This window comes from Sceloporus occidentalis, unplaced genomic scaffold (genome assembly GCF_023333645.1).
Source record: "Sceloporus occidentalis isolate IW3139 unplaced genomic scaffold, rSceOcc1.0.p SCAF_31, whole genome shotgun sequence".
In the NCBI taxonomy this organism is placed as follows: domain Eukaryota; kingdom Metazoa; phylum Chordata; class Lepidosauria; order Squamata; family Phrynosomatidae; genus Sceloporus; species Sceloporus occidentalis.
Window position 1 is genome coordinate 925,205 of NW_028317011.1, and position 27,571 is coordinate 952,775.

Genomic DNA, 27,571 nt, shown 5'->3' on the forward strand with positions numbered 1-27,571 from the left:
CGCAGCAAATCAGTGAAGAAGACAGATGGTGCGGAAAACAAGAAGTGAAGCTGTGGGAAAAGGGATGGGGAAGGAGATGTTGGGAAAGAGCGTTGAAAGGAACCTAATGTATTTACATATGTTCCCATTATATTTTTGCTTCAGTTGACATCTCTTCATTTTACACTTGAAATCTCAGGAACCTAGTAACGAGTAATACCCTTATTTAAAAAACCAAGAATACAATTTGGGGTCTAGACTGCACCCCAACATATTTCTAACTTGGCAAAAGAGAGGATTTAAAATTGTGAGTATAAAACAGATGTTACACAATGTAACAAATGTACATATGTTAGAAATTTGGTGTATTGGCAGCATGGGATAAGGTTCAACTACCCAGCTGATGGTCTGTAGATCTGTTGAGGGGATATCAGTGAAGTTACGTTACGTTACAGATTTGATTTGGTGGTGTCGTGTACTGTATATGTCCCATGCGGCCAGTGGTTAGTCACCCCATGCCTCTTCTATTTTGTGTCATCTCTGGATAAACCAAACAGCCTATTTTTTGTTTTGCAGATCTCTTTGCAGCGCTGTAAATATCTACACTTTGAGCTGCGGTAACTGCCCAGAGAATTGCACGTATGTCCTGCTCAGCAGCAAAATCACGTTTCTACTTGAACTTTTGATACAGCAGCTAGCGGTAAGTCGGGAAGAGTTAGTAGGGATATAAACAGGGGGTCTGTTGGATTGTTGCGACTCTGCAGTAATAAAGAAACGGATTAAGCAAATGGTGGCTTTTATGCAAATAAAAAAATCACAGTTTTATGTTATATGACAACAACATTCTACAGAAATCATATGTATTGGTGTGATAAGCTATACAATACAGTGATTGTTCTACTTTTCCCTTAAAAGAACTTGCAGTGAGCTTAAAATGTCGTTCACCTTTTTAAATAGACTTTTATCCGGCAAATCTATTTCTCCATATATACAAAAAGTAGTCTAACTAAAGGACACCTGAACACTGTCTGCTGTGATGATCCTTATTTACAAACCTTACTGAATATTTCATTTCATATTTCATTCCTAATTCATCAGGACTTCATTATCATAAGAAATTCAGATATTGCATTTGTCTTAAAACCTGGTGTTCAAATCTGTCCCCGAGCCAAGCAGTTTTGTTAATTGAAAAGTTATGTATGTGCTTTGAATAATTTATATTACATTGTTTGATTAAGGCGGAATTCGGACTGTTTGGGGACATTTCCATTTTAATGTCTGTGCATGTTTAGGTGGGCTCTGTGAAACATTCATTACATTTTAGTGTAAAGAGCTTTTGATAGTCTTTGGCATGTATAGATAGCACGGTCATATTTCACTTTTGGAGAAAAAGTAGGACAAAGGTACGCTTACAATATTTCAATAAGATCTTAATGAGTAGGGAGTTCCTGATTAGCAATAAACTTTTGGGAGCTGTTCCTGCACTGACCTGGTGTCTGCCGAGACTGTTCTGTGCAAATCGCTAAACTTCTACTCCTCCGTATGGAAATAAACCAACTTGGAGCATTGCTTGATTTTTTTTCATTGAATAGTAGATTGTACTGCATTTCAAGCTCACAAGAGAGGACCCTCTTCATCCTATGCGCCAGCATATCGTAACATGTGTTAATGTTATTGTCAGTTTTGTATATTGTCTGTTATGTGCTCCTGTGATCTTTTTTTTTTTTAAATGCAGATAGTTACATTATAATGAATGCTTCAAAATTAGATTCAAAGTCCATTGATACCTTGTTAAGGACTTTCCATCTTGATAATGCTGGCTGGATGGGGTTGGACACTAGTCAGATTAGGCAGGTGCCTAGAGCCCATATTTTCAGAACTAACGGGGGATAAACAGTAACACTTCCCACTCCTGATGGTTATATCCAAGCCTGTCTTTTCCACCATGTCACTGACATTTTATGCCTATTCTCCTTCTCTACTCTCCTTCTTTTGTATTATTCAATGCAACCTGCATGCTTATGGGTCATGAGAAGTTTTTAATGACTTAGAACAATGTATAAAATTAAAGCAAAAATCAGACAACATATGTGTTACTGCAATTGTGATCAACCTTAATTGTAGATCTGCTGTGACCGCTGTCCAGTGGGTTTTCAGGACGTTAAGAGACATTGCGTGTTGGAGATAGCAAAAGCTTGCTTGGCACATTAAAGAAAATCTCCACAAGACGCAAAAATCCATTTACCAACTCTCTGTGTACTTAGTGCTAATTTACTCTAAAGCTGAAACTTTGACCTATATATCACCTGAAGAGCAAGTCTGAGAAATTCCACTGTTAAAATAAAGTGACGTTCTCTAAGCTTTGTTCCTGAAAGCTTGCTCTTTAGCAAGGGATTTTCTGATGAGCCGAAGAAAGATTTCCTCCTGCACTGCGGATGTTTTAAAGCTCTTGTTTTTATATAAATTCTCCCCCGGGCTATGGCCACAGACAGTATTGGAACAGAAATACATATTCTGTTAAAGCTGGGAGACTGGGATGCCACGGTTATCCTGCTGTTGTATCCACCCAAGTTTAACACTTTCTCTGCTGTGTATTCTAATAACTCAATGTATTCATTCATTAGTCCCACTGTCTATAAATATATAAGCAGACCCTATTAAATATATATATATATATATATATATATATATATATATATATATATATGTGTGTCAGACACTTATCAAAAGAGTACCGTATTTGCTCGATTATAAGACGACCCTGATTATAAGACGACCCCCCAAAATCTGAATATTTATGAAAAAAAGAAAAAGCCTGAATATAAGATGACCCTTTAGGAAAAGTTTTACCAGTAAATGTTAATTCATGTAAACTATATGAACAATTGTTTGTTAATAAAAGCTACGATTGAGAAAAATATTTTGTTTTTATTTCCTTTTTTTTCAACCTGCCCCCCCAGTTATGCACATCTGCCCCCAGGCTTGCCACTCTGCCCCAGAAATGCCTTATACCCCATATATGCCACTGTGCCCCATGATATGCCTTTTAACCCTCTAAATGCCACTGTGCCCCATGATATGCCTTTTGACCCCCTATGTGCCACTCTGCCTCCAGAAATGCCTTATACCCCTATATGCCACTCTATAATACATATTATGGGGTAGAGTGGCATATAAAGAGGTATAGGGCATTTCAGGAGGCAGAGTGGCATATAGAGGGTTAAAAGGCATTTCTGGCGGCAGAGTGGCATTAATGGGGGTTAAAAGGCATTTCACAGAGCACTCTGCCTCCAGAAATGCCTTGTGCATTAGTCCGGTGCTTAGTCCGGGCAGCATGTAGATCTCTACGCGATTCGCGTACACAACCTCCGCTCTGCGCGAATCGCGTAGAGCTCTACACGCTGCCTGGACTAAGCACCGGGGACTCAGAAGCACCGGTAAGTTGGGGGGGGGGGCAGGATAACACAGGATGATCCAGGTCCCCTGCATCTGAGTCCCCGGTGCTTAGTCCGGGCAGCTTGTAGAACTCTACGCGATTCGCGTACACAACTTCCGCTCTACACGCTGCCCGGACTAAGCACCGGGGTCTCCGAAGCACCGGTAAGTTGGGGGGGGGGGATAACACAGGATGATCCAGGTCCCCTGCATCTGAGTCCCCGGTGCTTAGTCCGGGCAGCTTGTAGAACTCTATGCGATTCCCGTACACAACCTCCGCTCTGCGCGAATCGCGTAGAGCTCTACACGCTGCCCGGACTAAGCACCGGGGACTCAGAAGCACCAGTAAGTTGAGGGCGGGGGGCATAGCACAGGAGGATCCAGGTCCCCTGCATCTGAGTCCCCGGTGCTTAGTCCGGGCAGCGTGTAGAACTCTACGTGATTCGCGTACACAACTTCCGCTCTACACGCTGCCCGGACTAAGCACCGGAGACTCAGAAGCACCGGTAAATTGGGGGGGGCATAACACAGGATGATCCAGGTCCCCTGCATCGCTGCAGGGGATCTGGATCTTAGTCTCATAGTCAGACCTATTTGAGGTCTGATTATAAGACGGCCCCGATTATAAGACGAGGGGGATTTTTCAGAGCATTTGCTCTGGAAAAAACCTCGTCTTATATTCGAGCAAATACGGTAATTCTGCACGTCAGGGCGCCAAAATGTAATTATTAGAAACCAGTGGCCTGTTCCTGCGCCATCTTTAACACTTTGCCCCAAAATGACAAGGCTTCTAATGTTAATTCGTACAACATCCTCCTGCTCAGCCACTGTTCCTCAGTATAAGCTTTAATAAGTGTGCTGAGAGCCAGTGCCTGCTCGCTAAATATTATATTTAACATTACTTATTATATTTATCATTATCATAATTACTTGTATATGGCAGACAATGGTGCATTCCTTGAAGTTCTGTCTGTAAATTATGTAATCTTCATCAGTGAAACGTTCTCCTGGGAGATTAAGCCAAGTACATTCTACTGTGTGTTACAATGCTCCAAAACTAGAAATTTTTATAGCAGACTGGTTAATAATAAGAATCAGGCAGATTATTCATTGTTATTAATTAAAGTATGGTGTGTCTTACAGTTCAGGAGTTACGTGGAAGATTGGCCTTTATACCAGAATTTTTTTTTTATTATTATTATTTCTATATCCTTTATAGCCCACTAGTCACATTTTGAATCATCTATTTTTGCACTCAACGGTTACACGTCATACCCCACCGTGAGCTTTACGTCACAATTACTGCCAACGTCATTGAAACCAATTGAGGGAGACGTGGCAAGATGACACCTTGTCGCTTGTATGTAAAATTAACATCACTTCTTCTGAGTGAGTGGGTAATCTGATGTGTCGCCCTCTTTATTGAGGTGTAACTCTTCTGTCATTTTGAATCTGATGACTAATGAATATGGGTACGGTTGCATTAACTGCACATGTAACATTGTTCCCATCTACCCAATAATTGTTTCGTGTGTGATTTTCACTGTGGTTTAGGTTAGCGGTAATCCTTCTATTGAAAGTACAGAAGTGTTAGAGGGTTTTGTGACTGCACCATCCTGATATTACAAGTAATAGTGCTTCTGGTCATGTAAACCCTTAAAAGAAACATGAAAGGCCAAGACATGTCTGTATGTGTTCTGTGCACCTTGTTGTAACGTGTCCATTCATGCAAGCATGTACTGCTGGAACATCGGGCATCGCAGACAATAGATTTATTATACAGATTCCTTGCCTTGAATTTGTAACCTTTTAATCACTTCAGAAGACGCTGCTTCATTGTTCAGACCCCTCTTTCCTGTAGAAAGCATGCACTAACTTAATAAAAGCCAAAAGAAGGCTGTTTTATTGATAGGCCGAAAAATTTTGTTCTTTCAAGTAGGACTGCAGGAATGAGCCTCAAGTGTCTTTGCAGAGGTCCGTCTGATTGAATTTAGTTAAATGTGTTTTTACATTTTATGCAGAAAAAAACCAAAAAACATTACATCAACTCCACCTAAACGATACTTTAAAATTGAATTATACTTTAATAAATGTACATATTTAATACTTGAAAATGTGGGACCTCGAGCTCTACAAACAAGAGATACTACAGTATTAACCGTACACATTTTTGTGACTTGTTAAAACAGTATTGAGCTCTGATCCTGTTAGACACGCATCACTTTAGATCTGGAACCATCGGGCGCTGTGCCGTGGTAAAGTACACCTGCTAAACATTAATGTGCATCTGGGTTTTTAGTAATCATTTTTCAGATGATTTTCAAACCCCTTGTTTCCTTTTAACCTCTTTAATGCCATGAAATATGTCAGTTTTTACATGCATGGTACTGTTACTGGATTACATGGAGTTCCCAAACCCACACACAAGAACATACTGAGTTTATTATGAAATGGGAGCTAATTCTTGCTATAGATGTCAACCCCCCCCCCCCCGGTAATACACTTATTCAATACATTGTTCTGTTTAACAGTTATTTGTCCCAGACGAAGACAAGACCATCTCAGGAAGGAGTGTTAACAGGCAGGTCTTTGACAGCTTGACCACAGGACTACTACATTTATGTTCTCGGATCTTTATGTTCCTAACATGCAACTCCTCATCGGGAAATGACAAAACAGGCAATACCAACCTAAAACTGGAAACCAAGAGTAAAGGGTCATCAACCGACTCTGTTAACAGCCGTGTTCAAGACATCATTAGGTATTTGCACATTCGTTGCATGTATATTGTTACTGAATTGATTGTGTTCTGGTGTATGCAGTATGCTGTGTGCATAGACATTTATGTACCTCCGAAGATATATATGTGAGTTTTATTTTATAATGACTTAATTATTTAATAACTAAATTGCTGTCAATCCTATTTCTTCTCCTTTCCAGTTACACTGTGAATATTGGGCTGGTTGACAAGCTTTGTGGCTGCTTTCTCTCCATACAAGGTCCGCTTGATGAGAACCCCAAAGTGTCTGCGTTTCTGCAGTCAGCCGCTGCTCTGTTGCAAGAACTGTGCAGACTATGTACGTCTGTAACTAGAAGGTATGGGAAGTATAGTAAACTGATCCCAGAATGCTTCTGAACGTTTGGATCCGATACTTCTTACTGTAAATTTAGTGAATGCAATGGATATTGTCCTGCTTATGTGACAACATCTGCTGTCAAAATAATGATTTTTTTTTTTCCTCAACATTTTGTAATTATAGTGCCATTTAGTTATGGACATACAGCAAATGTCACATCTTTAAAGGGAAACTGAGCTTCCATATTTAAACTTCTGCTCGATCTGTGTGCTTTTCCATGTGTGGTACATCTTGCACACCCATCTGTGGTGAAAACCTAGAAATGAAATGTCCTATTTTGTTCATTAATGCAATACATACAATGCATACAAACTAAAACAACATCGAATCAGACTACTTTTCATTCTCAGTGTTATGTTGGGACTTCTGAATATGTCCTTTGACTTTGATATTATAAAACTTGAGAATATGTATAATTAAAGCAGACATCTCAAACCAAGTGGAGTCAGTGGGAACCTCGGCCGGATGCTAGCAGCCCTTACATGTAAACACAGCTTCAGTGACCCTGCTAGAAACATGATGAATGTCTGAGCTATTCGAGATCTGTGGTTACAGTACCAAACTCGGCCTCAAATATGGCATGTAAAGAAAAATATCAAATAATAGAGAAAACGGGGAAGGGGGTTGAGGAGGTTAACATGGTTTTATACAAGTGCATGATTAAAGCATGTTTTAATAGTTAAATGGCGATGTTATATGGTTTGATTGTTCAGCAGGATGCATTATTTCTTGTCTGTGCTATACCATCATTTGATCTGTCAGTCATAGGGATGGCAAGAAGCCTTTATGTGTAATAAGAAGCCAATGGGCCATGGACTTTTAGGGGCTGCTACATACTTTTACAGAGGTACTTTAGCCCTTATTGCAGTAGAAGTTCACTATTGGCCATGTATAGTGTAGTCAGCATGTTATAATGCTTCCCTTAACCACAACTTCAGCTTCAAAAGCCTACAATTCAACACTCGCGTATATCCACATATCAGAGCTCATTCCTTTGTGCAGTCGCTAAGACTCGTACCTGGTAAAATAAGGTAAGATTAAATTATAAACCCTTGAGTACATATTGGCAGAGGATATATGAATTACTAGGAAAATCTAGAGGCTCTGGTTATACTGGACAAGAAAATGGGTCACAGGGAAAGATTATAGGTGTTACTGGTTACAGAGGGAGGTTAAATGAAGCTATTAGGAGAATGTACTTGTAGCTATGAATTTTAAGACGGTTATATGGAATAGAGTCTGTTATCATGGGCAGTGGTTATTAGAACAGCATTACATTGAGACGCCTGTTAGAAGACAGAATGCATATGGACCACAATAGAAATCTTGTGTCTTATTTCAGTTGTCCCACTGCCACCTCTTAACTAGCTGTTTTGTTTTGTAAGCAGATCTAGTGACATATTTGAAGCATGCGCAGATACTACAGGGCTGTCAGCCTCACTCCAGACCTCAGATCTTGTCGGTGTCCTGCACATGTTGTACTGTACCCTGTTCCATAGCACAACCTCCGATCCTAGTGTTTCCAGCTCCAAAGAGACATATGACCAGAACACCATCCAAGTGGCATCTCACAGCTTACGATTCCTCAACAGCTTTGCCATGCTAGACCTTCAGGCGTTCCAGGTACATGATTAACCGAGATTTTAATGCTGACGTCTCCGCGATGGGAGTCATACAGTGTGATATGCTTGCAATGGAAACATGGTACAATATGATGGCCGGGCTACATGTGACTATATACATTTGAAGTTCTAGTAAATGTGCAGGATACAACTTACCAGTAAAGGTTACGGGATCTTAACAGGTATAGCTTGGAAAAAAAGACGAGACAGGGGGGATATGATAGAAACATTTCAATACATAAAGGGAATCAACATAGGAGCTGTTCCAAAATAAAAAATATACCGCTATTCGTTTTTGACCATTATTACTCAGAGGAACATGATGTGACATATAGATGGAAGGCAGAAAAAGTGCTTTGTCAGAGATTATTCTCCCCTCTTTCACTATATCTCCCTGGTCCTGGAGAGGATTTGGGGGTGATTATATGTTAAATACCGCATGCATTTTGTTATATGCCCTCCGTTTGGGGTTACTGTGTGGCTATATGTGGTTGCTCTGAAATATAGCATTTCCCGTAGATAGAAATGTGCTGGGTCTTCCATTTTTTCACATTAAATCACTTTCAGCGGTCAGTAGGTCACAAGTTTGACAAGTATGACAGGGTATTTAACGCTACCGAGTCCCAAATTTACATAAATATGAACTCTCTTGTAGTGAAGCCAGATCCCGTTGCACTCACAAGTATCTGATTACAGCGTTTAACATACATATTTATACAAATTTTCTTGACCCCTGTAATATAGGAATACAAATTAAATCACTTTTCCGCTTTCAGTTTGCTTGCCATTTAATTGGTTATAGCAATTTTAATGGGTGTTTTGCAATGCCCAGATAAAGCTACAGGGCATACTGTCCATTGGATTTAAAGATTCTCCCATCCTCATAACAATAAAAAGTTTTCTTTCCTAGTCTGTCGTAGGTGCGGAGGGTCTCTCTCTTGCTTTCCGGCACGTGATCAGTTCCCTTCTCTGGTTTTGCTGTCAGTACACCTGTGAGGATCTTCTTCATGAAATCATTGTGTGTGTTGGATACTTCACAGTTAATCATTCTGATAATCAGGTGAGAGACGGCATATGAGCCCTGCTACCATGCGCCACAAAATGACAGAGCCAGTTTTTTCTTAAATACGTGTTTTCCTGGCCCTTGTGTGAAACAAAAGGGTTAAAGCTTAACAGCCATATTCATTTTCAGATAGGTGGTAACACAATTCCAGATGCTAAGTGCACCGAGCCTGTAAGTAACGTGCTGATAATGGAAATCTTTCTCATAAACGTCATATAATCTGATTTCCACACAATTTCCTAGCTGTGCCGTGTCTGGGTCTGCCATTTCGTGCTACTTCAGACGGCTTGTTGGTCTCTTGTGTTTTCTTAATACTCTGTTTTTCTGAGCTTCCTTAAGGGTCTGCACCCAGAACAACAACACATAGCTATGGGAGGCAGTCAGGTAAAAGTACCCAGTAAACTCACTGCAAAGACCATTGCTAGAGCTGGACAAGAGCTGTTGATTTATTACTCTGTTATTAATAGTGTGCCTATAGAAGTGTTTAAATTAGATTTCTAAATGACATCCTAGAAATGTGCAATCCTATGAAAACTATAGCACTATTAATGGAATCTGAAATATGTCCGGATTCATAAAAAAAACTGCACAATTTGTTGAAATTATGCATGTATTTTTTTTGTATCTATGCAATCACTGTCATGGTTTCTTTTTTTTCTGCTTTTCCCCCATTGTATTTTACGGTTAGAGGTAAGTGGCAGCTATAGAATGTTTACTAATAACAGATTCAACAATTTTTGACCTTTAGGGATTCGCCTCTTTAATTTTGTTTTCATGGCTGTATTTTTACAATATATCTTTATTTTTCTGAACATGTAATCATTTTCACAGATATTATTTTATTACAACCAGCCATACGTTGTGTTTAATGCAAAATTTCCTGTGAAACCTATCCACTGTGTGTATTTTTTCACGCTAAATTGGTTATGGCCACTTAGTTACATTACTTTTAAAACCATTAATATATGAATTATAAACCCATTTACACATTACAGATAGGCTACTCCAATATATAGAATATACAGATCGGGGCTGCACAGCTCCATTCCTCGAGGGTTGCAGACAGGCCTGGGATCTGATATTGAGATGCCAAAACTCAAGCTGGAATATCAAAACATTGTGGTCCTTGATGACATTGAGGTCTCATAGAAACCCCTTGTATGAAGGCACCGCTCTTTGCAGCTTCTTAAAATAACAGGGAATCTGTAGAAGAAAAATAATGGGTTTGCTAAACCAGCCCATCAGAATATATGTAACTAATATTTATGTAATACACCTAGTTTTTGCAACGCAGATTTCCAACAAACAGGTTGAGCGTTAATGCTACTTACGTATAGAAAAGCTTTGGCCGGCACGGGTAGATAGGTGAGTCTTTTTCAGGTGCAAAAGTAGGCATAAATATTACATTTCTTATAAAGTACACATACCCAATGCTCCTCAAATCGCCTTAGACAATTTTCATATGGAGTGCAAGTACCACCAATAGCTGATACCCTTACTCACTTCCCACTTCAGATTCAGTCTCTATCTAGTTTTTCTACAAAAGAAAAGTTGGAGCATTCATTGCTGAAAAGGCACATTTGTGTGACCTCCGATGCGCAGCATCCTCGTGGTGACACCGTGCTGATCAAACACGCCAGATTGTTTATACTGGGGCAGAGAAATAACAGACGCAACTTTAAAGAGGGAACACCAGTGTCAAGAGAATTTTTTTATCCTTGTTATAAATAATCTGTTACAAATGTTGTTGATAAAGAGCCAAGATCTCAGTCGCCGGCTTAAAACGCTTGAGAGGGATTTTTCTGTCTGCAGCACAAGAGACCCATCAGGAACCCTCATCTGCAGCTGGGAGAGTGCATATTGGGTTGTCGCTTTACTGTATATGGATTTTAATCGCAAATTGTTAGTCTCGAGTACAAGAAGAATGAGACAGAGCCCCTGCAGCAAGGAGCCTAGCAGTGAAATCCCTGGTGTCTGCTGTCTAGGGACGCTACATGAATGGGGAGTCTGGGGAGATGTGAGAGGGTCATCAGCTGTAATTGAAGACAGAGATGTTCAAGGGATTTCATCATGCCACCAAGTTTTCAATCTGTAGCCAAAGGATAAGCGGTTATTGTTCCCAGGCTGTATTGGAGGCTATTTAGGGTTGTCAGCAAAAAAACTGCATACCACGGTCTCAAGAATTTTCCCTTACAGCCGTATTGGCAGAGAAGAGAGGTAGAATTCAGATATCGGTCGCTGATCGGGAAAATCATGAAAAGCTACTTGTCTGCTTTAAAGTAGAGCAATAACGCTGTAGATGCCTACAATGTTTTATAAGCATTCAACTCAATTTAAATGTAATCTTGTAAATAAACTAAGCATACCCATAAACATTGCTGTCTCATGGAACAAATAAGAAATGAACACTTTTAGACAGAATATCGAAGATATGGCATATTTAGGCTCTTAAAGACATCGCTAAGAAACCTGAGCTTTATACAAATGACGTTGTAGTGGCTTGAAAATGGCATGGCGGTAGTACGCTCCCCCAAAATATATAGTGGGAACTACCTTGTGTAATCTCTGTCTGTAATATGTCAAAAAAACCTTGTCTATTCACAAAGATGGCTGCACTGAAAATCATCTTCCTACACCTCCCATTGCACCTTCTTTCATGCTTCACGGACCAATGAGGGGATGCCTGCTTCCGTAACATAGTTCCCGACTCATTACCCATCAAAAGCTTTTCTGAGAGAGCTTTGTGCAGGGATTTAGGAGTGAAGAGGGGGATTTAGCAAGGCCAGAGGCATATCGAGTAGAATAGTCTGAATGGTGCACTTAGCAAGGAATGTGCTACTGTTGTACTGAATCTCCAACCTAAATCCCAAACATCTCAGAACAACAGCTAATGATGTGTCTAATTATAATGACATCAACTGTTAGCCCTACATCTGTCTCTTGTGGGATTTAGGGGAACTGCCCTTTTGGTGAAAACTCAGACCCCCACTGGGTTATACGAGATAACAAGCAGTAGTCTTTTAAGAATGATCTGCCTAGTTCTGAATCTTATACCTCCTGCAGAACAGTATTTGTACGTTTGTGGGTAATTCATACATGTACTAAATGAAACTAAACTTATTATGTCTTAATTGATCAGTTCTGTAGAGAATGCATATAGAAGATCAGGTGATTATTTTAGCTGAAGGAGGAACATTTCTTGTCTACTTTCTTCCTTGTAGCTGTCACATTCCTAGTCCTTATTTTCATTCTGTTATCTCTATATTTCCCACTTTCTGTAATTTCTAGTTCTTCTCCAGCTGTCACTTCTTATCATGTTATTGCTTTAACCCTTGCCACAACCTCCACCCATTCTCAATATCACATCCAGCACTATTAACCTGTGCTAATAATGGTTCCCCACCCCGGTTGTTGAGAACTTTACTCTTTAGGGTTCTGGATAATATTGATGACATACCTTTGGATACATGCCACTTCATGTACAAATTGTAATAGTGTTTTTGAAAGGGTTATATAAATCAGATCAATGAGACACAGTGAAACATTTCATACTAATTTATTTTTTGTTACGTTTTTGTTAAAAAAAATTTAAAAAATCTGCCATAACATGGGCTATAAAATGTACATTTGCAGAACTTCATCAGATATATATTTTCTTTATTCTGGGTCACCTATCACAAAGGTTACTTTTTAATATCTATATGCATATATCCCAATAGCCTTACTTATTACAGGGGCAGCTTTATGCATCCGCACACAGACCCCTATAGGAAAAGGCTGAGAATATACTAAAACCCTGGGAAATAAGGAGTTCTGACTTTATATCAGCATTTCAACAAGGTGTCTTTCTGGATTCCTTCTGCCAAATGAGATTCTGTATGCATTCGATATTAACCTGATGATCCATGGAACATCCTGTTTTCCTAATATAACAATTTCTTGTTTTACTAATAAGAATCATTTGTTTGAATATGAGTTCTGTCCTGTGTTATCTGGGTCTGGTCTGCAAGTGGTTAATTCCCTTCCTCACCTAAGACATGGTGGATGATGTCACAAGCTCTTGTCTCCCTCAATTACCTGCTGCTGTAGTTGTGTATAGCATACAGAGTTACCAAGAGGTGTTAACTATTTAATCCTTATTACCTGCCCTTTGTTACTTGTCAGAGGGAAGAAGTGTTCTGGAACGAGAGGTATCACATACCAAATATTATGTTTCCAGGACAGATACTTTCAATGTTTTATTTATAATTATGGGGAATTCACATGTGTCCAGAAATAGAACCTAGCGTTGCAAGGCAAAGGGATACCACTGTATGCTGAGCACCACTGGTTGTATACATTCATAAGCGTGCTTATATCCATACAAATGTAGGTATGCATATAAAAGCACTTCTATGCATAAATTAAAAACACATCTATACACTGGTTACACTTACAATACACTGGTTATACAGAATGGTTATACTACCATTACTCTATGTAGATACATAACATAAACACCATCCACCTTACATACATCTTATATACATATGATGAGGTTTATGACCAGTCTGTTCAGTCAGCAAGAAGGGGTTACCCGCCATTACACTGATTCAGTTACATACTTCCTACCCTATATATCTATACTAACAACAAGAGAGAGAGAGAGGTCACCAATACAGGTGATTGAGATAATGTCTTTGTGTCATTGGTAGCTTAGCAGATACTAATCACTGAGCTATATATATCAAGTCACCAATGTTTTTCTGTGTGTGTGTATATATATGTAAATATGTATGTATGTATATATATATATATATATATATATACATATACATATATAATGTAAAATTAGTTACTGTGTAAAAGTAGTGAAGCCAGCACTCACGGTCTTCAATAATGCTTAACTTTTATTTGCAAAACACCAAGAGTGCTGGCTTCACTACTTTTAGATTATTGTTACTTTGCTATTAGCCAAGCACCGGACACCATGTTTTTTTGAACTAGGAATCTAGTATTTGTCACCTTATTTATGTTTAGGTAGGAGTGCAGGGCTATTTGTATATATATATATATATGACATATATATATATATATATATATATATATATGTCAGTGACTCTTTATATCCGGCAGAGCTATAATGTCCCGTCCTTCCCACCTTTCTCCATTAACTAAAAGAAATGGCAGCTGTTAGTTTGTTGATCTTGTCTCTGGTTAAGGTGCATTATGAACTCAGAGTGTGTTCTTAAGGTATTCTTCAAAGCCTCTGAAAACTTGTAAATCTCCCCCAAGTGATGTTGCTTTCTCCACTTCTGCTTTCAATTTGAAGTGGCCGTGCCCTGGGTGTGTTCCTTCAACATACAGTTTTCTAGCTGAAAGTATAAGATTGGGAGCTTGTTCATTGGAAGGGAAGCTAGCTTTGCCAGTTAACACTTTATGTTCTCTCTCACGCATATATATATATATATAATATATATATAATATATATATATATATATATAATATATACACACACGCGCACACACACATTCCTTCACATCTGGGCATGAATTCTCTCACCCCAGATCATTATATCCATGCCTATGCAATACAAAAAACCTTCATATTGTATTGTACTCTGAATGTTATTGTACTTGCCCCTATGGTAGCAGAATTTACGAGTGTTAATGCGAACGCTGAATAATTTAACAGAAATACAGTACAGTATATATTATAGTTAAAATTGTAAGTATATGCCACTTTATGTGCCAACATCTATTGCATGAATATCTATGAATACCATACGTTGCATGCCCAGATGTTTACATATTTAATTAATTTACTCGGTGCCAGAAATGAATAATAAAGTGAATAATCAGGGTTGCGTTAAAAGGGAAACCGAGCGAAGCATGCAGATCGTGACTGTATTATTGCCCAGCAGTCAATTTCAAATACCCTTTTGAAAAAAAAAGAGTATTTTAATGTTTTTTGGGGTGACTTTGTGATGAAGCTTTATTTACGTTATAATCATCTGATGCTTTCTGAGGCAGAGTTAAGGTTAATATGATCCTCCGTGCCTAGGAGCTGATCTGGCGCCAATCATGAATCGTGGGTGTCCAGTCTCACAGCCACAGAGCATACACCTAAAAGTCTACCCCTCCCTCCATCAACGTTAATAGGAGATGTTTATCGTGGGCTGATGAAAAGGTTTTCACAAAGCCTAACTAAGTGGCTATGAACTGTTAGGCCTTTTGGGTGAACCATTCACTAATGCTCAGTATAGAAAGCCCCTTGACATTTATTGGTTTAACCCTTACCTACCAGGCACCTGAAATGATCTGTCCCTCACTCTCCTGACTAGCACAAGCAGCTTTTCATCATCACTCACGTGGCTGCAGAATAAAGAGAACCTGGTGAAGTGTTACACACTCTTGTGTAAATCTGCTATGTGCACAAGGCTACAACTGTTGCACTACTCACTATAGATATAAATAAAAGATGATAATAATTTTACACTGAAATACATGGTCTCCGTTTCAAGGTACATATCTGCATTTTATTTGAATGCAAACCACTGTACACTACATTATGAAAAAAGTAGCTTTTTAACTTGTTGGAGCACATTGAGATATTTTTATCATCAGTATAGTTATCCAAAAAAAATAATACTTTTTGTTTTAATTTATTAAAAAGGGTGGCTCTCTGCCCTTGCTGACCCATTACAGAACCATATCTGCTATTAATGCCATTGTTATTTCACAAAGTTGGTGGTTTTACTAGCAATATTGTTATGACAACACTTAATTGTCTATGAAGTAGTAGGAAAATAATACCAAGACTTATTTTAAAAAATGCTAAGAAAAATTTCTATGGCTCTTAAATGGCTTGCATCGCTGGCATCCAGCCATTATTTTTTTTATATTTTTCATATAATTTTTTTTTATCCAAAATGGCCTTTACATTTTATCTGTATTTGTCTAGACTTTTACTGTTCACCCACCGAACGGCAAGACATGTTGTGGCTTTTTTGTAGAATGCCACCGAACAACATCATCATGAGGTCAAAAATGTTTTACATAGTGTTTCTTGCTAGCTTTTGGGCAGTTCTGTTCGTGTGATAATAGACTTCTTTTAATTCTGTCATGCGTCATGGGTTCACCATACTTTGTGAAAATAGCACTGCATGGCACTGTGAAAGATAGCTGAAAACTAGGCTTTTCTTAACATTTGAAAATATTTGGTTCGCCAAGAACCATTGGGTGGAAATTTTTATTTTGCGATTATTTCCTAAAAGAAAAAGAAATCCCCCATGAAGAACAGACAAATAGTCACCTGTGCATTCAAGCAGTTTATTTTCTGTTGGATTTTTTGGTGCTCCGTGTGTAATAGCTTTCTTCTAATCTGCACTGAAAATACAAAGAAAACTGGAGTTTTTGAAGATCCTTCCACGGAAGGTTAAAAAGAGTATTTTTTCTGTTTAGTTTTTTTAAAGTAGAAACGTTACCCATCATTTTATGAGTTTGAAAATCTCATGGACTTTTGACCCGGGATCTTTACCACGCAGCATGTAAGACCAGTGCTTTCATGTAAGAGAAACAGAAACATCATAAATACGTAAGAAGCCATTAAGAGCAGGGATTCCATGTCAATAAAATAATTCAAATAAATAAAACCGACACATATATTTGCTTTGTCAAAAACACATATTTAAACCTGTGGGACATAAAAAGAAAACCAATCGGCATACTTTTTTTTTTTTCTTCTTCCCCCATACACAACATACATACAGTATATACGGAACTGGTGCCAGCTAGTCGGACTAGATATTTACAAGTTTAATCTGTCTACATTTTGGGGTTTTTTCTGGGTTTTTTTTTCTGTAGCTTTGTGCATACCTCATTTTCCATACAGCCAAAACATATAGGTCTGTAAATAACTGCTAATTTACCAACAATAGTCATGCATGAATATAACTTTAGTTTTTTCAGCCTGTAGTGTATCCTCAAACTAAATGATGGAAACACTATTGATTAATACAAAAATTATTATACTAAATAAATACATTTGCTAAACATTTTCACATTTTGTTTTAACGTATAGTTATTTAACAGTTATCTTTCAAGCTATTCATATTAGAGCGCCAGTAAAAAACAATACAATGGAATATGTAATATGCAGGCTTTTCATCATGTAAGACAGACAATGAATGTAATGATTTGTAACGGAGCCCTTTTTAAATTATATAAAATATGTTTTGCAGCTGAAACCAATACGGTTTTTATTTTTGCAGATAAACTAGATACAGGTAGCTAATGAAGTAAGTAGATGGCTCTTACATGAAGACAGAAAGACTTTTTGGATGTTTATTTAAAAAGGAATTCTTTGCTGAAATAGATACACGTTGCTTGTTTGCTAGCATGATTTGGCTTTTTATTTCCTATCAAAACACAGCTCTTAACACTTAAAGGTATATATTATGTCATTCAGTCAACTGTAAACTTTTAGAGTGTGGAACTATGAAGAACAATGTTACTTTATGTTAGTGACTTGTTAGCAATACTTACTCCCTGCCCGACAGTAAAGGGTTAAGTCAACACCATTCACAGAACTGGACAGCTCTTTATGTCTTATATTATGTTGGTGGCCAAGGATATATATATATATATATGAGAGAGAGAGAGATATCTAAGAAAAAAATAAATATATATATATATATACATATAATCAGCAGGATAAAACATAATAATTTAGGTTGAAAAAAGTCTACCAAGTTCACCCCAAGTAAAGCTGACACTTGTTTTAGTGGTGAAATATATGGTTTTGTAAATGTACTATTTGGGTTTCCCCTGACTTTTGTTTTTCTTTTTTGTTTATATTGATAAGTAGACATTATTGGAATTGAATAAAAAAAAAAAAAGCCCCAATATTTATTTTTGGCAAAATTGATGCTGTGCTCGGGGCAATCACTCCCCACAGGGATCAATGTATTTACTTTATATTGATAGCTGTTTAATAATGGCATTTCTGGGTTATGGGATTGTAAATCATTGAAGATACTGGGTAAAAATGATCACGTACCATCAGTACTTGTATAATGTTTACAAGAGATGTCGAGCCTGTCCTTTTGGGACCCAGTCCTGAGGATTCCGATGGGGCTGTGTATTAGGTGTAAAACAGAAAGAGCCCATATTTGTAGGATATTTCAATCTTTCGATCATATTAATGATGTTGACTTCAGAATTTTAAAAAAGATAAGAACAAACATCAAGTAATCCACAGCAGCTGCAAAATATGTTGGCTTATATTGCTTTATAGATGCATGACGTCCTTTCGTATTATGTGAACATTTGTGTCTTCTAACGAGTTTAAATGCGTGGAGCGTGTGAACTGAAACATATCGCACCTTCCCTGTAAGATCAGAACCTTTCCTGGCAGTGCCAGAGTTAACCGAAGAAGAGACTTTCTATTTAATCGAAAAACTACATTTCTGTAAGGCAATCGTTTACAGGACAGAGCCCACACACTGTTTTCACTGGTTTCTCTGCCTAACACAATGAGCCACTCAAGGGTTTTTAAACTGTTTCCTACTGAGATGCCAGATTTGTAACAGTGATTCGTATTTATGCTACTAAGAGTTAAATTCTCATAAAGCAATGTTTTTTTGTCTGTGTTGCCAGCACTTACAAGTCCTGCTGCTAACACCCTGTAACTCTCTTAACTCCATTGCGGAAGGCAGTTTCTAATGAGCAATATTAACTCCCACAGGTTACTGTCCAGTCTGGCCGTCACCCAACTGTCCTACAGAAGCTCTGCCAGCTTCCCTTCCAGTACTTCAGCGATTCACGGCTGGTCCGGCTCCTGTTTCCCTCTCTGATCTCCGCCTGCTACAACAACCCTCAGAACAGACTTATTCTGGAGCAGGAGCTAAGCTGTCAACTGCTCGCCACTTTCATTCAGGTAGAAGCTGGGAAAGGGAGCAAAACCGGGCCAGATGTGAGAGGTGGGAGGGATTTCAGGAGAAGGGGCTTTGCGGGATAAGGACATGAATCTGGAAGCTAGGAAGCAGTGAGTGCCCATCAGAGCTGAACTCTTACTATCATAGTGGTGGCTGGAGAAACTCACCCGACCGTGAGTATGTCAATGTACGCTTTCACCTCTCTAGGGCATTAACCTATTTGTAGGATCTCTCATAGGTCAGAACTAATAAGCGAAAAATATAAAAATACATATATGAAACTGATATTATTTATAAATGTGCAAATCCCAGAACATAGCTGTGTGTGTAATATTTATATAATATCAACACATATTATTGGTACATCGTACAAAATATCATAAAACAGAAACTGCAAAATGTAGTCATGTCCCCTTTTCTGTAATAGACAAAAAGCCGCACTTAATTTAATAGAGCATGCAGGTATTATAAAGAAGTACAGGAACACGGGGAGCAAAAACAAAAGTAGAAGGATATGTGCGGTAATGTTTTCCAAAGTTTATAGAAAGTGATACTGGGGTTCTATCCCCGTCCAGATTCCACAATATCAACGAGGCTCTGTATCTGTTTGAGCCCAGCCTTTGTACAGCACTGATTACTGTGTTTATTTATACAAATCTGGCACGTGGAAATAAACTGACAACTTTGCCTTCTTTTAAATAACCTTTAGGGGGAAAAATAGTAATTAAATAACCCTGGGAAACGTAGAGCATATTTCATGTTCAAATCTCGAACATATGCAAAAACCTTCATTGTTTATTTAACATAATACATCATTGTTTTACTAGTAAACAGGGACAATATTGACATAGCGTGGCGCAATTGTCACACACTTTCACACGTGTCAACAATAACTTCAAACCCATGAATATCTCAGGACAACGCAGGAAAGGCTTCATCCATATGAACTCTAGGTGAATGGTACATCTGTCGGGCAATTAGTGCTAATCTTGAATTAAGATATTTTTAATGAATGCATTTGGTCATGTAAGGCAGTATAATGATGTAATTATTTGTAATAGAGCCCATTTAGCACAATAAAATAAATTTATGTGTGGCAGATGAAATCTAGGGGGTTTATTTATTTACAGAATTATTATTTTTACGCTTTTATCATATAGAAATAAAAAAAACCAATGATATGTAATGCGCAGAGTGAGTGAGTGGTTACTAATGCTATATTTGTTCCTACTCCTGGTGCAAAGGGTTAAATAGTTCAGGAAAGTCCTACAAAGAAATTCACAGTGTGTGCCGGCTTTTGATGTGTTTGAATATGTTAGTTAGCCAGGAAAATAGTCAATAGCGACAGTTCCCAGACCTTTGCCACCTATTGGCTACCCCCGGGTTTGTGGTAACTGGGATTCCAGCTTCTGTTGTTAATGTGAATACCGTAAGTATTTGCTTAGTTATACATAGATGTTCCGTCTGCCTGGAATTATCCCATACCTATGGTTTGACATTGGGCCGGGATTTGCACAGACAAATATAACATTTACTTAAAATTTTAAGCAAAAAAAAATAAGATCACAATTTTGAGCACAGGACAGATATTATAAATATAATAATTTATGGCGCGTTGATATCTAATAATCACTGTGTTGGTCATGTTATTCGAAGACGTTTCATAAATACATTCTCACAACAAACTAGGTATTTACTTTTTAATTCTCTAGATTACTGCAATGTTTTTATTTAATTATTGGTGATATAATATAAAAAATATAATTTTAAGAATGTAAATTTCCATATGCATATTTTATTTGATCAGTCGATTAGTAGACAATACGAAAGTGCATGTTGTACTGTATTTAATTTAAAAACGATATGTTACTGCACTTTTTTAATTTCATTTTATTGACAGATAGCTTTTTTGTATTTCTGCACATGATTATTTATCTGTTATCATTCTATGATATTGCAGTGCCCTTTATAATATGATATCGTATGCAATATTATTTAACATATTATATGGCTATACAACTAATGATATTGCTTATAGCCTTCCTTGTGGCTTTGTGATCATGTATTACCTTGCTATACTAGATTTGGCAGTAAGGACATTTGATTAAGGCAAATTTGGGTCTCTAATTCAGAATTCAACGCTTACATCTTTTAAAAGTCATATATAGTCTGTTGCCCATATATTCTTCCTCACGTGACGTGCAGCTGATGAAGTTAAGAAAATGAACTTGTCTTCTGGTGTTTAACATATGATTAACTCCTTAGAACATAATTAACTTTTCTTTCAATCTCCCCTCCTTGCTTTGTGAGCTGTATCTTGCGAACCACAAAAGGTTACAAGAGGCCAAATATAATTAAATTTGAGACAGAACATTAAGTCTGTAATACGTGTGTGTTTTTTTATCATTGAAAAATACAGTGATATATGAGTATAAAATGGCAAAGACTTCTAGGAATTGAAGTTAGAGAGCATTAGTTATAAAGCAAGGCTGCCTATGTAGAGGTTGGCTGTTCAACCTGGTACTATTAGTTTTCAGTACTAGACGGTGAGATATAATTAGCACTGTGACCTTTTGGGTATTAAAATATTTAAATAATCTTAAAATTCATTATGGAAAAAAAATACAATTTTTCCCACACAAAATGCAAACTTTCCAAACCATTAAAAATCCCCAAATCTATTTGTGTTCTACGTTTATTTTTTTTAACGTTTATTTTTACAAATAAATGTTTATGAAGTTTATTTTTAGGGATTCACAGTAAGATTTTTGTTCAAAGACAATCTGCTTCAAAAGTGTATGAGATTATGGTTTTTTTCCTCTTCTTTTGGGTTTTCTTTTTATATGAATAAATTAGAATGTTTTATAAATCATGTATGTAATATAATGGTTGTTTTACGTATCAATAATAATTGGACTCTTGTTAAACAAATTATATCGAGCATTGTTAGGGAGTTTCTCTTTTTTTTCACGCTGGTATAGAAAGAACACATTTAATATATCCCTATAGAGACCGCAGATTTCTGTTGCTATTATATTCCCCTTATGCTATACAGTAGTTATTGGCCAGCAATAAACCAAAAAAAATCAGTGCGGAGACAGAAGGTCCGACCTGTATTATTCCCAGTGTCAGAAAGGTACTCTCTGGGCCCTAATCATATAACCTGTAAACACAGTGTCACGTTTGCTTATTTTTTCATTGAGCGGAGGAAGCTGAAGCCCTGCAGCCTTGATCTGTGCTATGCTCCACTTTGGCAGCTGTATACAGCTGGAAAAAACTACGAAAGACTGAATACTCATTTTTCATCCGCACACGACTTTCAGACTTCTTTGAGATGCAACAGTCTTTAGCTTTTCACAATAACTTCGTGAAAAGCTTGATGATAGATCTTTAGTGCAGTTCAATTAGAGATTTTGTTTTGTCTTTTTTTTAATGGAATAATTTATTTAAAAATGAGAGAAGCACGGAGGAATCACAACATTATTTAAGAACATAAACAAAAACTTCTGCATGCACCAAGATATATATCGACATATTATTTAGTACAAACAAACATATTTTTGTCTTTAATATTAGGTTATACATACACTGCAGAATTTAACACTTTTGTGACTAAATATAGAATTAGAAACACAAGTCTTATTACTTTTAATTATCCAAACCCTTCCCTGAAATAATTCCTCATATGAAGTTTTTTTAGGGAGCACAAACTTGTCACTGATTTTCCTTCTTTTTTTCTGTGTTATTAAACATTCAGAAGAAAGAATAAAAAATACAATTCTGTTAAAGTTTATGGTTTATCTAAATGGATTAGCACTTTTAATCAAAGAATGTAGTCTGGGGAAAGTGAAGGGGTTAATTCATCATACCTTCTTAGTGACAATGTTATTTCAGCATTCCTATAGTAAATCTATTTAGGAGCCTGTCTGTTTCTGGTGAAATATAGCATGCTACACCTTTAATGCTACAATATATGGGACTTATAATTTGGATGAATTATCCAATGCTAAACATTCTTTCTCTGGGCAGAGACTGTAAGCAGGTTTATTAGTACCCATGCTGCGTTATGTGTTGTCAGGCCAGGCTCTGTTACATAGGCAGATACATCTTGTGGTCTGCATCCTGCTAAAGATAAGGACATGGGTGTGAAGTGGCTGAAGACTGCAGGATTCATAGAAAAAAAAAGGCCTCTAAAACAGTCTCAACAATTGTAGCGATCCATTATTACTAGGGGTCAAACGTTGCATGCCTGTACTTGGTGGTATAAAAGAAGGCCATCCATTGAGATACTTGCAGAGTTGTTTTTATTTATTTATTGTTTCTCAGTCATATAGACAAACTTAGTTACTGTCGGTGGTTATAAACTGGCGTGTGTGCCAGGTTCTCTCCTGTGTTCGAGAGCGAGTGAATACGCGTTGCATGGCTGGCTGTGAACGAATGAGCTCCACTGCTCAGGGGTAACAGATATACTTAGTGCTGTGCAGTTTACTGTATAATAAAAATGGAAGTAACATAAGTGTGGTTATATAAAAAGTGGTCTACAGACAATTGGAAATGAACCACTGTCCAGTAGGGCTTACAATCTAAATAGCAACAGGCAGTGTGCAGACATACAAATACAGGAGGAGGAAAGTTCCATTTGCACGCGTTTATCTGAAGCCAAGGTTTGTAAATTACTGGAGTGTTACCATTAAAAGGTATTCCTTTACTTTGCTTTTAAAGTTGTGGAGAGTTAAACTTGGTGAAGGTCTCGTGGTAAGGCTGTCCTTTTAGACAAGATGGAGGAGTAGCTGTTAATGGAGCAGAGAGACATCAACTATGAATGGCACGCCAATGGCGTGTTGGTATATGGCATAATATCAGAGAGGAAAGACAGAATGAGTGCTGAGTAGCCTTGAAGGTAAGAAGGTGTTAGAAAGAAAGTGTGTTTGCTTAATTCATTATTGGGAAATACAATAAGGATCTACAAAGCGGTTAAAAGTCTGGAGCCAACTGAATAAAAGCTCTCCGTACAATACTGGGTGGGGGGGTTCAGGCGGCACCAAATTTACAGCAGACTGTGTTACCAGCATGGGTGGATTGTTGGCTGTTTGCTGCTTTACTAACCAGTATATTGTGTTTATTGTCGTAGGACTGTTTGCAAGGTTCAAGCAATGCCGACAGTAAGACGTCTCAACACAAAGGTAATGTATCCAAGGTTGGATGATTACAGGCTCTCAGTCTAAAGAGTAGTCAGTCCCCCTGACCTTGAGGGAAATGACCTGCTTTGTGAAGATGCCATTGACAGACTAAAGAACATAATGAGTTTGGTGCTAATTCATTGTGGATATTAAACGCTGAACAACTTCACAACAAAAGGCACAGCTTGTTCTTTTATTAGTAACAAAGACAAGTTTACCCAAGGGCTCTGTCTGCTTTTGGTAATAGTTACTTACCAAACAAGCTAGCATCCCAGGAGCAGGTTAAATTACTTTACTATACACACACCCTGCAGGATACATTAGCGCTGAACACTTTATTAAAGGGGGGGGATAGTGAACATGACTCTTGGGAGAGCTCGTTATTGTCTCTGCTGGTGGTCCTTTGTTTATTAGACCTCACCACTGCGCAGCATATAGCTCCCATGTAAAAACACTGATTCAGATAACTAAAGAAGTAGTACAACGAATTTTACTAGAAATGCTACAGAATGTGCAAAAACATTAACACTGTGTAGGCATGGCACCTGCTGTGCTGAATTTAAAGGCACTTCAATTACTAATGAATGCCCAAACCCTTCCCAAATATAATTCTTCAATTGGGCAAAATTTAGCATCAATCATAATTTTTCGGGGAGCGTTTCATGTGGCACAAAAGCAATTAGGCCGCCAGAAAAGGCTTCTTAAACGTTTGTGTGTTTGTAGGCGAGAAAACTTTGAGAGGAAAGAAAATGATGTATCTGATAAGATTGTACTTAACCCGCCAGCAGCAATTAATATTTAGTGGAACCGCTCCTTTAAGAAAAACTTAATTCAAAACTTAAAGAAAGGAGCAGACAGCAACATTGCTTGTATATGTGCCATGAACACAAACAGCCATTTAATCAAGAACACACATTGAGTAATAATAATGCTTGTCAGCATTAGAAGTCTTTTGGAATGCCTGATCAACTCCCTGTGACCTTGAATAAGAAGTCACTTGTCTGTTCCTTTTACTGAAACCCTCTGTTAGGTGATGCACAAAATAAACAAACCACCATTCTCGTTTTAGCAGAGTTTGCCAACACTGGGATCAGGATCAAGAAATAAATCTCTGGCTGTTTGTGATGTGTTAGATGAATGAGTGGGCGCCAGTACCCCCCTTTCTTAGTTTACATATGCATTTGAAAGTCTTCCTTGGTATTCTTGTCCTTTTTAAGATTCACATTCACAGCAACATTTACTTTCTTTTCTGCTCCCAGAAAATTCTCAGCACTACCTGGAATTCTCCAGCCGTTTCCCACGTCAATACTGGGAGCTTGCCCAAAGATTCTTTCTGAAAAAGGATGAAGATAAATAAGAAATACAAGTTTTTTTTTTTAACTTTATTTTAAATATTTGACCGCCTGGGATTTCCATAACATGTACAGTATTGTGACAATTCTGTAATTATACCTAATCACTTTGTGTTCAATGCACACTTATTTATATGTTTATCATGTAGATACTGAGTGGTTTAAGATTTTACCGGCCTCTTTGACCTAACCATATAGGGAGGGCTCCTGGTTGTTTTTGTAATGGGAATGAGTTCAACGTGCAGAGTTAGGGTTAATGTTCCTTGATATTAAAGTAAATGCTTTGCAAATATAAATGTTGTGTGTGAATGAACATTTCTGTCTTATATATCTTGCAATAAAATAAGTTATTCTCTTTCTGACTGGGTTGTTATAATTGTAGTGTTTTGAGAAGATCCTCCAGTCATGGCGGTGGCAGACTGCTCCATCTAATTGAAATACACAATATGTAGGGTTCTGTTAACAACTCCCGCTGTTAACAACGGCATTGGGGGGGGGGGCTTTTCTCTTGTCCCATGTGGCCTAACAGGGACACATCTCTATGCTAGACGCAGTCAATGACCTGGTGTTTGCTGAATCGCTACCGATGTGTGTACAGCAGAAAAAAGAAGAGAGCACTATACTATCAAGGACATAAGAGATATATTTGCTATCATTGCTCAGGAGCAAATCCCACTGCCTGTTTTACTGGTTGCATATAGCAGGGTTCTTCATGGTTTCTTCTCTGTACGTTATAAGCTACTGTAGGTCGGGAAACTCCAAGTTCACCATTATAAGATCAGTATATCGGAATAAAGAATACAGTGCTTCATTATTACAATATAGTATTAGTAAAGTATACTTGCACACTGTGTATGTATATATATAAACACTACCATTCAAAAGTTTGGGCTAGAGTTAGTTGCCCATACATTTGAAGTGTTCGATCCCCTTTAATGCATAATGTCAGGGAAGGAAAAGATGAAGATGGGAGGTGGAAAAAGAACTGGTGCGGCAAAAGGTTGTTTGCAAAGGTGTATTTGACAGATGTTGAGAGATTGTCAGAAGATTGTCATAGGTAAATGAGAATTACTGAGGTGGCCAAGATTTAAGGCAGGGTACAGCGTGTCCTACATCATCACCATCTCAGACTGTGTGGGGGACGTTACCCACTGCAAGAGGCTTAAAATCATGGCTACAGGTAGATGGTCTCAGTAAAGTTGAGAGATAACCCAGGTGGATAACTGCTATGATAATTATATTATTATATACATTATGCTCCTTACCCAGTTAAGCCCTTCATCATGGAGTACACAACCAAAAATTGAGTTTGCATGTTTATAACCTCCCATGTAAGTTGACTTTGTATTTTTCCCTCTGCAGCCATTCATTTGGAGTGGGATAAAGTGTAAATCTATTTTTTTAATTAAAAAAGACCTATGGCATCAAATAACAGAACTACTCCAAATAACTTTTTTCAACAGAGGTAATAAGGTATGATTAATACCATGTTCCTTATTTTTCTTTTTAAAAGTGTGCAACATATAATAAATGATGCCCTAAATCAATATTTATGGATTTTGGTGACTGTATGAGTTGACCAACAAAAGACTCTTAGCAAACCTTGATTTGAGTCTTAAATGTGTGGCTGTCTTCCAGAACATCACATATTTCTACTAATTTAAAATAATTGCATACAAAAGGCCTCCTTTGGTTTTGTGAAATTAGTGAACAGAAGAAAAATATCAATATTTGTTGTGAGGGCCTTATGCCTTCTAAACAGATTAAATTTTCCTACATACATACACTTACACACTTGGCACGTAGGTTATTCCAAACATCTTGGAGAACTAACCACACTTCTGTGGATTTAGCTAGCCCCAGTTGCTTCTTTCTCTTCATGCAATC

At 37.7% G+C, this 27,571-nt stretch overlaps 1 protein-coding gene across 1 annotated transcript in view; it reads left to right on the forward strand.

The window, feature by feature from the left end:
* Positions 1-25,689, forward strand: part of LOC149298667 (S phase cyclin A-associated protein in the endoplasmic reticulum-like) — a 118,932-nt gene extending 93,243 nt beyond the window's left edge. Inside the window, exons 23-30 of the mRNA XM_089487033.1 lie at positions 556-679; positions 5,946-6,175; positions 6,355-6,510; positions 7,940-8,174; positions 9,084-9,233; positions 18,963-19,190; positions 24,284-24,335; positions 25,592-25,689. Coding sequence (XP_089343159.1) covers positions 556-679; positions 5,946-6,175; positions 6,355-6,510; positions 7,940-8,174; positions 9,084-9,233; positions 18,963-19,190; positions 24,284-24,335; positions 25,592-25,689 — 1,273 coding nt within the window. The remainder of the gene's footprint in view (positions 1-555; positions 680-5,945; positions 6,176-6,354; positions 6,511-7,939; positions 8,175-9,083; positions 9,234-18,962; positions 19,191-24,283; positions 24,336-25,591) is intronic.
* Positions 25,690-27,571: the final 1,882 nt, after the last annotated feature.